At 45.0% G+C, this 16148-nt stretch overlaps 1 protein-coding gene across 3 annotated transcripts; it reads left to right on the forward strand.

The window, feature by feature from the left end:
* Positions 1–16148, forward strand: LOC119221781 (Fc receptor-like protein 5). 3 transcript variants are annotated; one of them, XM_062560623.1, is made up of 14 exons: positions 1–82; positions 178–213; positions 8730–9038; positions 9136–9396; positions 10194–10454; positions 10581–10844; positions 10977–11231; positions 11514–12125; positions 13360–13623; positions 13866–13985; positions 14094–14109; positions 14219–14295; positions 14471–14497; positions 15570–16148. In XM_062560623.1, exons 1-14 carry the CDS (start codon positions 46–48, stop codon positions 15575–15577), a joined length of 2547 nt encoding a protein of 848 aa, XP_062416607.1. In that variant the 5' UTR covers positions 1–45; the 3' UTR covers positions 15578–16148. The 3 variants fall into 3 exon arrangements, with proteins under 3 accessions (XP_062416607.1, XP_062416611.1, XP_062416617.1); XM_062560627.1 differs by having other exon boundaries at positions 14219–14283; XM_062560633.1 differs by lacking the exons at positions 1–82; positions 178–213; positions 8730–9038 and having other exon boundaries at positions 9253–9396; positions 10361–10454.

Genomic DNA, 16148 nt, shown 5'->3' on the forward strand with positions numbered 1-16148 from the left:
TTGAAGAAGGGAAAACGAAAGCAGAATGTCACAGTGGACGTGAGGATGGGACACACTTTGTTTGCTGTGTTGGGCCTTTTCTGTGAGTACAGAGTTTTCACAGATACAACTTTTTAAAGAAGTTCATAGTTTCTGTCAGTTTGATGATGCGTGATGATGTTTCTCACTTTATTTTAGCGCTGAATATTCTCCTCTACTGTGGACACACTCAAGGTTTTTATACAACTTTCTTTATTCTGATGAATTCACTCAAGAAGATTCAACACCTTCTGTCACTGTTTTACGTTTAATATTTCTGTTCTCTTTAGTTCACTTCACTGAATACAAGAAAGAAAACACAATTTATTCTTTGAATGTTGTTGCATGTGTTTCTGCATGCTTTGCTGCATATTGAGCCAAACTGGTCCCCTTTATTTACTGGAGAGAACGTTACTGGGATTACTTATTTAGTGGAAATAATCACTGGTTTATTAGATACGAAGCAGAAAATAGTGTTACGTGGAGAACAGAGGACCCAGATGCAGAGGTGCGGAAAATGTCATTTATTTCTCAAAACTTGAACTAAGGGGGGCTGCCGTCAACGGACGCAGTCCGGGACAAAACTAAAAGTTGATCTCGAACAAGACAACGCTGGCTTGGTAACACAGTGACAGGCGGCAGCTCAGCGTGCAACAACAGTCTGACAGGGGAGTAGAGAAACAGTGGTTTAGAAATAGTCAAACAAATTAAGCAGTGAGCAGAAACAGGTGAGTTGAGAATCAGTGTGAGAGTTGATTGCTATGGAAAGCGGCTGTGGGCGTTTAGGGCGAGTGAAAGCATGAATGGGAATGAGGAGGCGTGTTAATGAGTATCAGCTGGGTGTGCGCGTGTGTGTGTGTGTGTGTATGTAGAAAAACAAAACAAGGAGGGATCCGGATCATGACAGTACCCCCCCCTCAACGAGCGCCCCTTGGCGCTCCCGAAGGTGGAGCCTGGCGGGTGCGGTGGAAGTCCTCGATGAGCGAGCGGTCCAGGACGTCCCGGGAGGGAATCCAGCATCTCTCCTCAGGACCGTATCCCTCCCAATCGACCAAATACTGGAAACCACGACCCCGAGGGCGAACATCAAGGAGTCTGCGGACAGTATGAATAGACGACCCACCGGCCAGGGTGGGTGGTGGGGGAACAGGACGGGTGGGCATCCGAACAACGGGTTTAATACACGACACGTGAAAGACCGGGTGGATGCGACGGAGCTTAGGGGGAAGCCTGAGTTTGACAGCCGCAGGGCTAACAACCTTAATGATGGGGAATGGACCGATGAACCGCGGTGAAAGTTTACGGGAGCTAGACTGCAACGGTAAGTTTAGGGTTGACAGCCAGACGCGTTGCCCGCAAACGTATCTCGGAGCCCTTACGCGCCGACGGTTAGCGGATAAGCGAGTGCGTGACTTGGTACGACAGAGGGCAGTTCTCACTCTCTTCCATGTGCGACGGCATCTCCGAATAAAAGCCTCTACAGACGGAACAGAAGCGTCGACCTCTTGGGAAGGAAAAAGCGGAGGTTGATACCCAAGGCAGCAGTTAAAGGGGGATAGACCTGTTGCAGACGATGGCAGGGAATTGTGTGCGTACTCGGCCCATGGTAACTGTTCGCACCAGGACGAAGGATCTTGGAACGCAAGACTGCGGAGCATGCGACCCAGTGTCTGATTAGCTCGTTCGGCCTGCCCGTTAGTTTGGGGGTGAAATCCCGATGACAGACTGGCCGTGGCGCCAATCAGTTTGCAGAATTCCCTCCAGAACTGAGAGACAAACTGCGGACCTCTATCAGAAACAACGTCAGTGGGAAGACCGTGGATTTTGAAAACGTGATTGACCACCGACTGAGCGGTCTCCTTAGCGGAGGGTAGTTTAGGGAGCGGAATGAAGTGAGCGGACTTAGAAAATCTATCGACCACGGTAAGGATGACAGTGTTACCCATGGATGGAGGGAGACCCGTAACGAAATCTAAGGCTATGTGCGACCAAGGACGCGATGGAATCGGGAGAGGGCGGAGCAAACCGGCAGGGGGAGAGTTACCAGACTTGGTCTGGGCGCAGACAGGACAAGAGGATACAAAACGACGGACATCTCGTTCGATGGTGGGCCACCAAAATCTCTGCCGAATGACGGCAAGAGTTCCTCTGACTCCAGGGTGGACAGCCAACTTGGACGAATGACCCCACCGGAGAACGGCCGCGCGAACGGACTGGGGAACAAACAGTGACCGGTCAGGGCACCGAAGGGGCGTGACGGTCCGACTAAGGGCCTGCTTAACGACCCGTTCGATTCCCCAGACCGCAGCTCCCACCACACACTCCTCAGGAAGGATGTTCTCCTTGGTCGAGGCGTTCTCAGAAGACCCAAAAAGACGAGAGAGAGCGTCAGGTTTAATGTTCTTCGATCCGGGTCTGTAGGAAATGGTGAAATTGAATCGACAGAAAAAAAGTGCCCAACAAGCCTGACGAGCGTTAAGTCTCTTAGCAGATCTAATGTATTCGAGGTTTCTGTGATCCGTCCAGACTATGAACGGATGAGACGCCCCCTCCAACCAATGACGCCACTCTCCCAATGCAAGTCTGATCGCTAATAATTCTCGGTTACCCACGTCATAATTCCGTTCTGTAGGGGACAGACGATGGGAGAAGAACGCGCAGGGGTGAACCTTATCATCGAGAGGAGAGCGCTGTGAGAGGACCGCCCCCACCCCCACATCCGACGCGTCAACCTCGACGATGAACTGTCTCTCAGTGTTGGGGTTGATGAGAATAGGAGCGGTGGTGAACAAAGTCTTAAGGTGATCAAACGCGGCTTGTGTCGTCTCGGTCCAAGAGAAGCGAGACTTGACTGAAGTGAGCGCAGTGAGTGGTGCGGCCACCTGACTAAAGTTGCGGATAAACCGTCTATAGAAATTGGCGAATCCTAAGAAGCGCTGAAGTGCGACACGGGAATCGGGGACCGGCCAGTCAGTGACCGCCTTAACTTTAGAGGGATCCATGCCAATCCCGTCAGCGGACACGACCGACCCTAAAAAAGTCACTGACTGAGAATGAAATGTGCACTTCTCAGCCTTGACAAATAAGCGATTCTCTAAGAGGCGCTGTAGGACACGACGAACGTGATGGACGTGCACTTGGAGAGAGGGTGAGAAAATGAGTATGTCGTCGAGATATACAAACACGAAAATGTTAAGCATGTCTCTCAAGACATCATTGATGAGGGCCTGAAAGACGGCGGGGGCGTTTGCGAGACCAAAGGGGAGGACCCGATATTCAAAGTGACCAAGCGGCGTGTTAAATGCGGTCTTCCACTCATCTCCCTCTTTTATACGAACCAAATGGTACGCATTACGCAGATCTAATTTGGTGAAAACCCCCTGCAAGACCTCGAAGGCTGATGACATGAGAGGCAGAGGATACCTGTTCTTAATCGTGATGTCATTCAGCCCTCGATAATCAATGCACGGACGCAGGGATCCGTCCTTCTTCTTCACAAAAAAAAATCCAGCACCAGCGGGAGAGGAGGATGGGACAATGGTGCCCGCGGCAATAGATTCCGAGAGATACTTCTCTAACGCTTCGCGTTCCGGAGCAGATAAAGAGTACAATCGACCGCGAGGGGGAGTGGTACCGGGAATTAGATCAATCGAGCAATCATACGGTCGATGAGGGAGAGAAGTGGCCCGAGAACGGCTGAAGACCGCCCGCAGATCGAGGTACTCCCCCGGCACACCGTTCAAATCCCCGGGCCCCTCCTGAAACACAGAAACAGAGGAGACAGGAGAAACTGCAGAAACAAGACACTCAACATGACACGACAGGCCCCATGAAAGAATGGAGTTATTAGTCCAATTAATCTGAGGGTTGTGTTTAGCTAACCAAGGATGGCCAAGAACAACAGGGCAAAAAGGGGATTGAAAAATATAAAAAAAAATAGTCTCTTGGTGGTTCCCCGATATGGAGAGACTCACCGGCCGGGTGGATAGACGGACCTTGGATATGACACTTCCGTCCAGGGCAAACACCGGCGTGGAGTCCTCAAGGTCAGCCAGGGGTATGCCATGTTCCCGTGCCCACTGCTCGTCGATGAAGCTGGCCTCCGCTCCGGAGTCGATGAGGGCCAAACAGGATGCTGCACCGCCCGACCACCGAAGAGTTACCGGGAATGTAGTGCGAGACTTAACTCCGGGTCTGGGGGAGTGGGTAGTCGCGCTCGCCAGCAATCCCCTGGTCACTGGCGAGCTCTGGCTTTTACTGTGCAGGTGGAGACAAAGTGGGTACTCGAGCCACAGTAAAGGCAGAGACGATTGGCGATTCTTCGCTGTCGCTCGGTAGTCGAGATGCGGATACCACCAAGTTGCATGGGCTCAGCCTCCGGCTCGACTCTTGCTGGGACAGAGAAGGTGGGCGGGGCGACCGGTTGTTCCTCTCTCCAACCTCGAGCGTGGCGGCGCATTTCCAAGCGCTTCTCGAGACGGATAGCGAGCTCCACCAACTGGTCGAACCGATCAGGAATCTCACGGGCATATATCTCCTCCTTAAGGGCAGAGTTAAGACCCTCCAAGAAGTGAGCAACCAGGGCTGGTTCGTTCCAGCCAGATGAGGTGGCCAAAGTCCGAAACTCAATGGCGTAATCTGTAACTGGACGTCTACCTTGTCGAAGCACGGCGAGAGCTCGAGAAGCCTCCTGGCCGTGGACGGATCGGTCGAACACCTTGATCATCTCCTCCTTAAATAACTCAAAGCGCTCAGTCAGATCCGAGTCCATTCCCCAGACGGCAGTTCCCCACTCCCGCGCCCTACCCTTCAACAGGGAGATAACAAAAGCGATGCGCGCCGAATCACGTGCATAGGTGGTTGGCTGCAGGGAAAAAACGACCTCACACTGCGTGATGAAAGAGCGGCACTCTGTAGGTTCACCGGCATAGCACGGGGGATTGTTGATCCGGGGTTCAGCAGAACCTCCGCGAACACTGGGGCCCTCTAGCTGGAACTGGAGCCGTGATGACAGGTCTGAAACTTGGGCGGAGAGACTCTCCACCGCACGGCGTGTCTCGGAAATCTCCCCATCGTGTCTTCCGAGAAGCGCTCCCTGGGCCTCGATCGCCGAGCGAAAAGGTGCCTCCTCCGCTGGGTCCATCGTGGTCAGACTGTTCTGTTACGTGGAGAACAGAGGACCCAGATGCAGAGGTGCGGAAAATGTCATTTATTTCTCAAAACTTGAACTAAGGGGGGCTGCCGTCAACGGACGCAGTCCGGGACAAAACTAAAAGTTGATCTCGAACAAGACAACGCTGGCTTGGTAACACAGTGACAGGCGGCAGCTCAGCGTGCAACAACAGTCTGACAGGGGAGTAGAGAAACAGTGGTTTAGAAATAGTCAAACAAATTAAGCAGTGAGCAGAAACAGGTGAGTTGAGAATCAGTGTGAGAGTTGATTGCTATGGAAAGCGGCTGTGGGCGTTTAGGGCGAGTGAAAGCATGAATGGGAATGAGGAGGCGTGTTAATGAGTATCAGCTGGGTGTGCGCGTGTGTGTGTGTGTGTATGTAGAAAAACAAAACAAGGAGGGATCCGGATTATGACAAATAGATATACGCCAACATCTCTAACTACAGCAGATAGTGGTGAACATCAGTGTGTTGCTGTTAAAAAGTTCCCTCCCAACTTTAGAAAGTACTAATCTTTCTCTAAGTGTATCAGGTAAGTGATCAAAGTTTTTCCATAACGACGAGTTCATTAAAGCCCTTTAATATTAATATGACGTGTTGATTTAATGAACCAGTTTGATAAAATGCTAATGTTATTTAATGTAGTGATAACTATTAAATGTTAACTAGTGTAAGAGAAGCCTTGAAGTTGACCGTTTAGTCATCTGATCTTTGTTTAAAACGATCAATTATCAGACAATATTAATTAATTAGATTTAGATTTACTTTAGATGGACTGATAAAAAGAATATTAACATGATAACACAAACAACCCAATTTTTAACCCCTATTGAAAAATGACAAATTAGTGAGTCATTATTTATATTGTAATATACAGTATTGTTGTTGCAATAACCACACCGGAAGTGCATAACTGGAAGTGCGAAACCGGGAGTGCTGCATGGTGCACAGAAAACTTATTTGATGGAATTAACTAAATGCAACACACTCCCCATCTGACCTAAGTGAGGTCACTACAAACCTTACGTCTTTGGGAAGAAGCACAACAATTTCTGTGACTGGTCACAGAAACTGTCTGTGACACCTCAACCTTCCTTACATCTGACTCCTTTCCAGGAAATGTGGCAGTGATACTTGCCAATGGCCTAGAAATTACGTGCCATTTGCTTGTCCCTTAACAACACAAAACTCTCCAACAAGGTTTCACGGCAGCATCCATTTCAGTCTGTGTTGTAAGAAAAGGAAAATATTCATGACTCCATGTCCATGAAATCTCCAGGTGGAGGTGGAACTCCTCTCTTTTGGGTAAGGAGCATTGTCGTTGAGAGTGTGAAAGGTTGCTCGGGGTGCTTTAATCGACCTCCAAAACAAATGAGCTCATGCTCCAAGGTTGGACTGAGTTTTAGGAAGGCACTTTATTTGGATCAGGTTTTGCTGACTCAAAGAGCCATCTGGTCTTCTTCAAAAACATCCCTTTGTGTTGTTTAAATGATAACATGTTCGCTTGTTCCAATTCTTGCAGAGTACGAGGTATGTTGCATGTGTGCCAGCCTTTGCATTTGCTGGGTCGATTTGAATGCTTGAAGAACCTTGCCATATGGATGTGCTGGAACTCTATTGTGGACATTTGCAAATATTTTTGACTTGTTACAAATATATCCAAGCACAACTTTCCCTATAAAATTTGGTGGCATCCAGCTGGAAGTCTAGCTCATCTTTGATTAGATCTGCCATCTCTACTGCCGGGACAGCGGCACACAGCTCTAGACTTGGACATGTCAGTTCCGACTGTGCAAACTTGTGCAAGCTAAGATTTGATTCCGTTACTGATGCTTGAGTCCCCTGCAGCAAGTCGATTGCTTCTGTTTTGGATGGTAGTGATATCAACCCATCATCCATGTAAAAGTTCCTTTGACAGTATCTGAACCATGCACTTCTGCGCCTTCTTTGATGGCTCTTTGCAGCCCGTAGATAGCCACAGCAGGAGATGGAACGTTGCTGAAGACGTGGACCTTCATCCGATATTCCACAATTTCTTTAGTGACATTATTGTCCTTGTTCCACAAAAGTTGGAGGAAATTGCAATGGTCTTTATTCACCAAGAAACAATGAAACATCTGCTGGACCCCTGCAATTACTTAGTTTGATCGTGTTTTGTAATGTGTTCCAATCATTTGCAGCGGCAAAATGAAAGTTATGACAAAACACAGTACAAACTTTTGGAATGATATCGGATTGCTTAGTGGTGGAGTGTGTCCAGGTTTCTGTGGGCGGCCTTTGATGCCATTTTGTAAATGATATCGTCATAGTTAAATGGATGGTCATTTTCACAAGGGTGAATTTGGCGTGTGAAGGAGGCCTTGTTTCGATACAGCTTTGCCCAGAAGGTTTGTCAATATTTATATTGAATGAGAGAGATGAGTCCAACAGGAAGCCAAGGTATTTGTAGGAGCACTGTAGATCTTGGGAGGGCTAGGGATGATGAGTCTTTTCAGGTTGAACAGCATACTGTACCTCACCACAAGAGACAGGAGTGAAACCCAAGCGCAGAGCGCAGTTTTATTGGGGAAGTACAGACAAGGGTTAGGCGTAGTCGAGTCCAGTAGGCAGGCAGAGGGTCGAAAGCCAGGAGAGCAGGGATAAACAGAGGCACCGTCGGGGGGTAAGGCGTGGTCGTATCCGGAGTACAGGCGGGTGGTCGAAAGCTGGGGGTTGCGTGGAGCTAGGCAGAAGTACCGTCAAGGATCAGGCAGGCAGGAACGAGGTCTGGGACAAACGAGAGGTCAATAACAGGCAAAAACAGGAGATCGGGGAAACCGCTCAGAATGGGATGGAATATGCACAAGACTTCGCAAGGAGCTTTGGGGAGTCACAGGCTTAAGTACATGGCCGGTCCTGATTAGCGACGAGCCCCAGGTGCGTCGGTGGGCTGATCCCAGATGGCACAAACAATTACGGCTCAAAACAGAGGAGTGTCTGAGGTCCCGATCTTCGAACCTCAATATTCCGGGGACAGGGACACATACATTTGTTTTTTGGAGTTGAGGACCAGGTGGAGGTTGAGAAAAGACTGTTGGATGAGGCTTTGTTGAAGAGTGGACACAGAAGAGTGGAGTGAAGGACCAGCTGAATATATGATGATGTCATCAGCATAAAGATGAATAGAGGAATTTCCAGCAGCTTTGGCTACATCATTAATATAAATAGAATAGGCCCTAAAATGGAGCCTTGAGGCGCACCTTTTGAAATGTTAAGAGGTTCAGACAAGAGGTTTTCCGTCTTAGCCTGCTGGACACGACCAGCAAGGTAGCTAGAAAACCAGTTGCAACATCCACTGGACAAACCGATGCTGGTAAGTCTTTGCAGGAGAATGTTATGGTTGACTGAGTCAAAAGCCTTGGCTCGGTCTATAATGTTTAAAGACAGTGTATCATCACACCTGTTTTACACAGTTAAAGTAAAAGACATCAGCAGTGAAAGTAATCCACCAAGGACTCATCATAACACATCTTTATTCCGTGAAATCTCTTTCCAACAGATGTCCCTCAGCCTGTCCTCACAGTGTCTCCATCATGGACGAGTCCTGGAGACTCAGTGACTCTGAACTGCAGTGTTGAACCTCCGTCTGCAGGATGGAGGTTCTTCTGGTATAGGGCTGTTCCCAACCTGCCACCCTCCAACTACTCCTACACCTCTGACCTTCTACCTGGTAGCACCACTGGGACTGAACAGGGTTCCTACATTCTTCATGGACAGACACACACAGCAGGATATGTGTGCAGAGCTGGAAGAGGAGATCCTGTCATTTACACTCGGTATAGTGATGTGAAGTTTGTCTGGTCTGGAGGTGAGTTTGTTTTATATTCTTTCACAAGAGAATAAATGTCCTTTTTGTGTTGACATTGTTTGTCCTGTGTGTGTGTCTCCTAATGATGTGTCTTCAGGTGTGAATCCAGCAGCGTCTCTCACAGTGAGTCCTCACAGACTGCAGCACTTCAGAACAGAGTCACTGTCACTGGGCTGTGAGGGAACCTCTACTGAGTGGAGAGTGGTGATGGTTGATGAATTTGGTTTCATGTCATCCTGTTCTTACTGGGGAGAAATGACTGGATCCACATGCAACACCAGCACTAGAGCGAGTAGTGGAGTGTACTGGTGTGAGTCTGAAACACAGTGCAGTAATGCAGCCAACATCACCATACACTGTGAGTTTATATTCATTCAACGTTTTTTTATTCTAAAGTATTTACGTATCTTATTGTAGAGTGCTGATATTTTCAATGACTTTATGATGAGTTAAACTCAAGGTTCTATTTAACATTCTTAGCTTGTTGCAGTATCATTGCTTTGTTTCATCCAGCATGTAGTAGTCACTGCGCATTGCAAGAAAACCCGAATGGTGCTGTGTTCATAAATTATTTGGGACGACTTAAAGAAGATCCAGAAACTGCAATAAAACAGATATAATAAAAAATAGTTGTGATACAGTACACTTCTCAAAATAAGTACTACACAAGCCTCAGCAGTACTCGGGTTAAGTGTCTTGTCTAAGGACACATTGGCATGCAGGTTAGCCGGGCCTGGGATCAAAGTCTTTTTAGTATTAATGCCAGTTGAAATTCTAGAAGTTCGTCAACATTTTGTGTCAACATTTTAAAGATCAAATGGTGTCTCTAGCTGAAAGATTGGAAATGCATGAATGCATTCCAACAATAAGTTGAATAAAGATTCGAAGATCAATACTTGGAATGCATCAATGCATTCTAACAATTATCATTGTTAAAAACAAGAATCACTGATATCCTGTATGAAAGAATTTGCCTCCACCTTACTCCTTGTTAGGTTCATTAAAACAATAAATTGAGTGGTTAATAAAAGTTAAACATGGAGATATCTGTGGATTTCCTTCAGTCTATTACACCTAAACGATATACGCTGATTTTGGACTATTTATTTAGACACAATAATGACTTGTTAGAGTCTTTGTTCTACATTAAAACAGCACGGCCAAAGGCCCAACTGAGTAAAGACTCTCCTGTAGAGGGAAGAATGACCCTGACCTGCGCTGTGTGGTCATCATCATCATCATCATCTGGATGGAAGTACTTCTGGTACAAAGACAAGAGAACCTCTGAACCTCTGAAAACAAGAGATGGTGTTCTCTTCCAGAGTGGAAGCATCTCTCCTTCTGGTGGAGGAGTCTACTGGTGCCGAGGAGGAAGAGGAGACCCAGTTTACTACACAAAGTACAGCGATCCAGTTGGTAAAGACTTAAATTGATATTTGTTATGAAACAAAACTTGTAGAAAAAGTATTTGTGAAAAAATATTGAGACTCACACAAAAACTCTGTGTAACTTTTCTCTTTGGGGCCTGATGATGATGAACAGTCACAAACAGAGCTGTTGTGACTCTGCAACCCGACAGGCCTGAGATTTACTCTGGAGAGACGATCACTCTCACATGTGGAATAAAGGATGGAGGAGGCTTTGAGTGGGAGTATGAATGGAGAACACCCCACTATTACACACCTCAGTACACAAGAGGCTCCATGATGACATCATCAGTCAGAGGAGACTACAGGTGTAAGGGCAGACTGAAATTTGAAGACTCTACAACAGAATGGAGTGATGCTTTAACATTAAAAACATCACGTATGTCAAAATTTCTATTCGAATGAATAACAACATAATTAAAATACTAGTTTGGTTACTAAATACATACATATATGAATGGAAAAATAATCACAATGATTCAATTGTTTTTTGTTCTATATTTTTTAACAGCCCGACCAAAGGCACAACTGAGCCACGACTCTCATGTAGAGGGAAGTGTGACCCTGACCTGCTCTGTGGGGTCATCATCATCATCTGGATGGAAGTACTTCTGGTACAGAGACAAGAAAACCTCTGAACCTCTGAAAACAAGAGATGATTTTCTCCTTCAGAATAGAAGCATCTCTCCCTCTGGTGGAGGAGTCTACTGGTGCAGAGGAGGAAGAGGACACCCAGTTTACTACTCAGAGTACAGCCATCCAGTCGGTAAGAACTAAATTGATAGATGATGTAAAATAAAATATGTAGAAAAGGTTTTTGTGAAAAAGGATTAAGTCTCACGCAAAAACTTGTTTCACATCAAACCAAGTAAGCCTTTATTTTTATTTCCCTAAATCAAAACAGAATATTTGAATTGTAAGATTAGTTCAAATGTTTAAAGACAGTGTACCGTCACACACACAGTCGAAGAAAAAGATGGAAGACATCAGTAAAGTAATCCACCAAGGACAAAACAGGTCTTTACTCTTTGAAATCTCTTTCTAACAGATGTCCCTCGGCCTGTCCTCAAAGTGTCTCCATCATGGCCGAGTCCTGGAAACTCAGTGACTCTGACCTGCAGTGTTGAACCTCCGTCTGCAGAATGGAGGTTCTTTTGGTATAAGGCTGTTCCAGATCAGTTATTATCTCCCTACCTCAACTACAACTACTACAGATATGAGCTTCTATCTGGTAGCACCACTGGGACTGAACAGGGTTCCTACATTCTTCATGGACAGACACACACAGCCGGATATGTGTGCAGAGCTGGAAGAGGAGATCCTGCGGTATACACTTGGTATAGTCGTGTGAAGTTTCTCTGGTCTGGAGGTGACCAGTCTCTTCATGATGTCTCTTCAGGTGTGAATCTAGCAGCGTCTCTCACAGTGAGTCCTCACAGACTGCAGCACTTCAGCACAGAGTCACTGTCACTGAGCTGTGAGGGAACCTCTACTGAGTGGAGAGTGATGAAGGCTGATGGATCTGGCTTCATGTCATCCTGTTCTTACTGGGGAGAAATGACTGGATCCACATGCAACACCAGCACTAGAGCGAGTAGTGGAGTGTACTGGTGTGAGTCGGAAACACAGTCCAGCAATGCAGCCAACATCACCATACACAGTGAGTTTACATTCATTTAAAAAAATTACATTTAAAGTATTTCCACATCTTATAATAGAGTGCTGACATTTTTATGTTGACTTTAACTCAATATTCATTCCAACAATCTTAGTTTGTTGCAGAATCATTTTTCTGTATTTTTCAACCTGTCTTTGTGTGGCCTCCACTGCCCGCAGATGCCTGTGCATGAGTCGGCAACGCAGGCAAATGAAGGGTAGCCACAAAGACGTGAGCGATTTTCTCCGTCTGGTTTAGTCACTTGTCAGCAGTTAGATCCAGTTATTGCTAGCGCCATGTTAGTGTCATGCTAGCACCCCCGTGTCGTATCGTCCCACCCCCGTAAAGTCTGCACCTCCCTCCGCTGTGATGGCACCGCCCTGCCCCCTCCCGCTGTCGGCTGTAGTCTATGGAATGCTGTTTTATTCAAAATTAAATAAATGAATAAATACACGGTAATGCATAATGACACTGTATTTCATAATAAATAAATGAATAAATACACGGTAATGCATAATGACACTGCATTTCATAATAAATAAATGAATAAATACACGGTAATGTATAATGACACGGTAATGCATAATGACACAGTATTTCATTTCACGTTCTTATATGCAAATCAGGGGGCGTGGCTATCTATCACATTCAGAACAGACAATGGAGCCGTGTGCAAGAAGGGCTGGCTAAGGCAGTGTTTCTCAACTGGTGGGCCGTTTGTAGTGGGTCGCGGGCCTTTGCATGGGAAAATTAAAAAAAATATTATCATCAAAATATACATTTTTTTGCAGTTGAATTTTTGCAGTTGAATATTTTAACGTTGAATTTTTTTTAGTTGATTATTTTAACGTTGAAAAACATTCAGATACATGTTTTTAATGCATGAATATTCAGTTCTAGAAATTCAATCATTCAATTCATTCAATTTTTCATTTAAAATCCGATGACACAGATTTACTTCCATAGTCTGGACTTGTTCACCGTCCCTTTCCCCAACTGGAAGAGGTGATTCGGGAATTCCCCCTCGCCTAGCAAGACTGAAAAAATGTATTAGCTAAAAGATATTCTGTGTTAAAATCCTGAAATTAGGTTCCCAAAATGTCCTCTGTAAGATGGACTTATTATTATTGTTGGAATGCTGCCTCAGCACTATTGTGTAGGCAACATTCAACTATGAATGTCTTCTCTTCATTGGACATCAGCTTGTTTGACTTCCTGTCCTCTGGTCTCTTTACAGGTGGTGATGTCATCCTGGTGAGTCCTGTCCGTCCTGTGACTGAGGGACATTCGGTCACTCTTGGCTGCAAGTTGAGGACAAAAGAACTTCTTGATGATGTGGATTTCTATAAAGACGACAAACTCCTCCCAAATGCTGTCAGAGGGGAGCTGTTTATCTCTGCAGTTAATAAGTCACATGAAGGCTTTTATGAATGTAGAGGAAGGAAATCACCTCAAAGTTTTAAGAGTTTGACCTCAGCAGAGAGCTGGTTGTCAGTGGAATGTGAGTACAAGTAGAAGATGATTTCTTTTGTTATATGTGTTACAGTCTGAGTTAGAAAAGGTGTAACTGAATTAAACTATTTGTTTGTGTGAGACAATCTAGTTTTATACATTTTGACAAATAAAACTAAGATGGGCATCAGTGAAAGGTGAATGTTGTGTGATCAAGGGTTCATGTAAGTGTATTTGAGTGTACGTGTAGTACTTGTGTATCTCTTCATGGTTGTGTGTACTTGTGTGTAGATCCTGAAGAAGCAGCATCAAGCTCTGTGTTTCTCGTGATGTTGGTTGTTGGTCTGGTTTCTGGAGTTTTGCTGATTCTTCTCCTGCTGATGTTTCTGTGTCGCTACAGAAAGTCAAAAGGTGAGATCTTTTCCTTCTGATATCAGACTGATTTCACTGAAATAAGTCAAAGTCACAGATATTATTACACACACTAATTAATGATCAATGTGGAACCTTTTTCTTCAGCTTCAAGCCTCAGCAGGTTGGTACAAGCCTCTCTTCTCTCACTCTGAACATGGCAGCAGGACTTTACATGTTCCTCATTCAATCCTCTGTATTTACTTTCTATTCACTTGTTTTGGACCCACAAGGTCTCAGAAGACGAATCAGAATCAATCAGAGCCACAAGCTACCAGCATCCACATGATGAACCAGGGTGAATCTCAAGGCAAACATTACGCTTCTCTTCTTTCTGCTCAGCTTTATTCCTGATTTATTTAATGTGTGTTACCTTTAATCTTAACATTTCCATTTCTGGTTATCTGTTTCAGAAGACTATAAAATTCATACAAAGTAGTTCAAATCATAAATATGACCTTGTATTTTTTCTCACTGCTCTGCAGGTGATGCTATTGAAGAAAATGAACAAGGTGCAGTATCCTATGTTTTTACCCCAGAGCTGTTAGAAATACTAGAATCACATGATCTAGTGACTGGTTGTGATACCACATTTATGATGTATCGTTAACTTTAATCCTAACATTTCCATTTCTGGTTATTTGGATGAGAAGATTATATAATTACATTACATGTCATTGAGCTGACGCTTTTATCCAAAGCGACTCACATTACATTTTTAACCACATCATGGAAGTGAGAGACGCTGAGATCTTCCTTGTGGCAGTGGCAAAGCAATGGCAACTCGGTGGCAAGTCTGTGGCAATCGCCAGTAAATCAGTGGCTCGTCCGGGGCAGGTGTCACAACAGCGAGCTGAGTGGGCGGAGCCAGAATTACCCCAGAACAGCAGTTGTTTGCATGACAGGTCAGCTGCAGGAATCAGTTTAGTTGGGTGGTCACTGGCAACTCTGTGGCAAGTCTGTGGCTTTCACCAAATGTTAAATGAAATTGGAGAAATAACTGCATACTGCAGAGCAAGCTTAATGGGATGTGTATAAATTATTCATTAACATTAGAAGTGTTATTTTTCAATTTACTACATATAAAAATGAAACAGATAAAGGCAATTTATCGCCGACCCTCAACCACCTGGACTGGCCACTGATTTACTAGCGATTGCCTGCCATTGCTTGTCATTGCTTACCACTGCCACAAGGAGAATCTCGGCCCTGCTGGAGGGAGCAGTGTGCAACCTTAAGGGCGCCCGGGGGGCAGTTAAGAGTTGGGTGTCTTGGTCAGGGACACTTTGATATGGGACATGGAGCAGCCAGGGTTCGAACCGGGGTACCCTCTCAGCCCCATGCGCAACGGTCATACAAAGTGGTTGAAAAAAGGATATGATCTTTATTCCCACACCAAGACGAACCAGGTTGGATTCGTGATGACGACGGAAACAGTAGGTACAGTCAAGTACACCAGAGCATGTAGTACAATGTGAGTGTACTTGTGTATTACTTCCAGCAGTCAGCAAAGGTCAAACACAACACTTACACCTGTTACTCTTAAATAACCTTTGATCTCTTTTCCTTCTCTCTTTTTTTCAGATGAATAAAACATCTGCATGGACAGAACCAGGGGAACAGATGAGGACATGAAAAACCACAACTTTGTCTCTATGAGTAATTATTGTGTGAACTTCTTCTTTTCTGATATGAGACAGTCTTTTGTAGTTAATGAGCAGATCATTTAAAAGAATGTGTTTACTGTACATTCCGTTTTTTCTCTTCAGTTACTTTGTTTTTTAAAGCTTTTGTAGAAAACGTTGAATGGAGGCTGGTTTGAAAAGCACAGAATTGCATTTTGAGTCAGTACGTTGGTGATATTATTCTATATAAAGTATAACGTTTTTTATTTCTGATAAAAAGCTTAATTAACATTAACATTTATTACACTTTAAATGATGTTGATGAACTCATTTCTCCAACAATGTTCATTTGTATTTTTAAAAAAGGATTAACGGGTGCTGTTTGTACTTTATCTTCACCTGGATGTGTTTAAGGTTTGATAATTTTTGCAGCACAGAGACAGGCCGATTTTATTTCACGTATCCGTCATTTGGCTTAACTATTAAGAGTCTCGTCACTGCGACATTTTTAATGAGTAGCTGCATTCCCAATAAACTA

This window comes from Pungitius pungitius, chromosome 1 (assembly GCF_949316345.1).
Source record: "Pungitius pungitius chromosome 1, fPunPun2.1, whole genome shotgun sequence".
Lineage (NCBI taxonomy): Eukaryota > Metazoa > Chordata > Actinopteri > Perciformes > Gasterosteidae > Pungitius > Pungitius pungitius.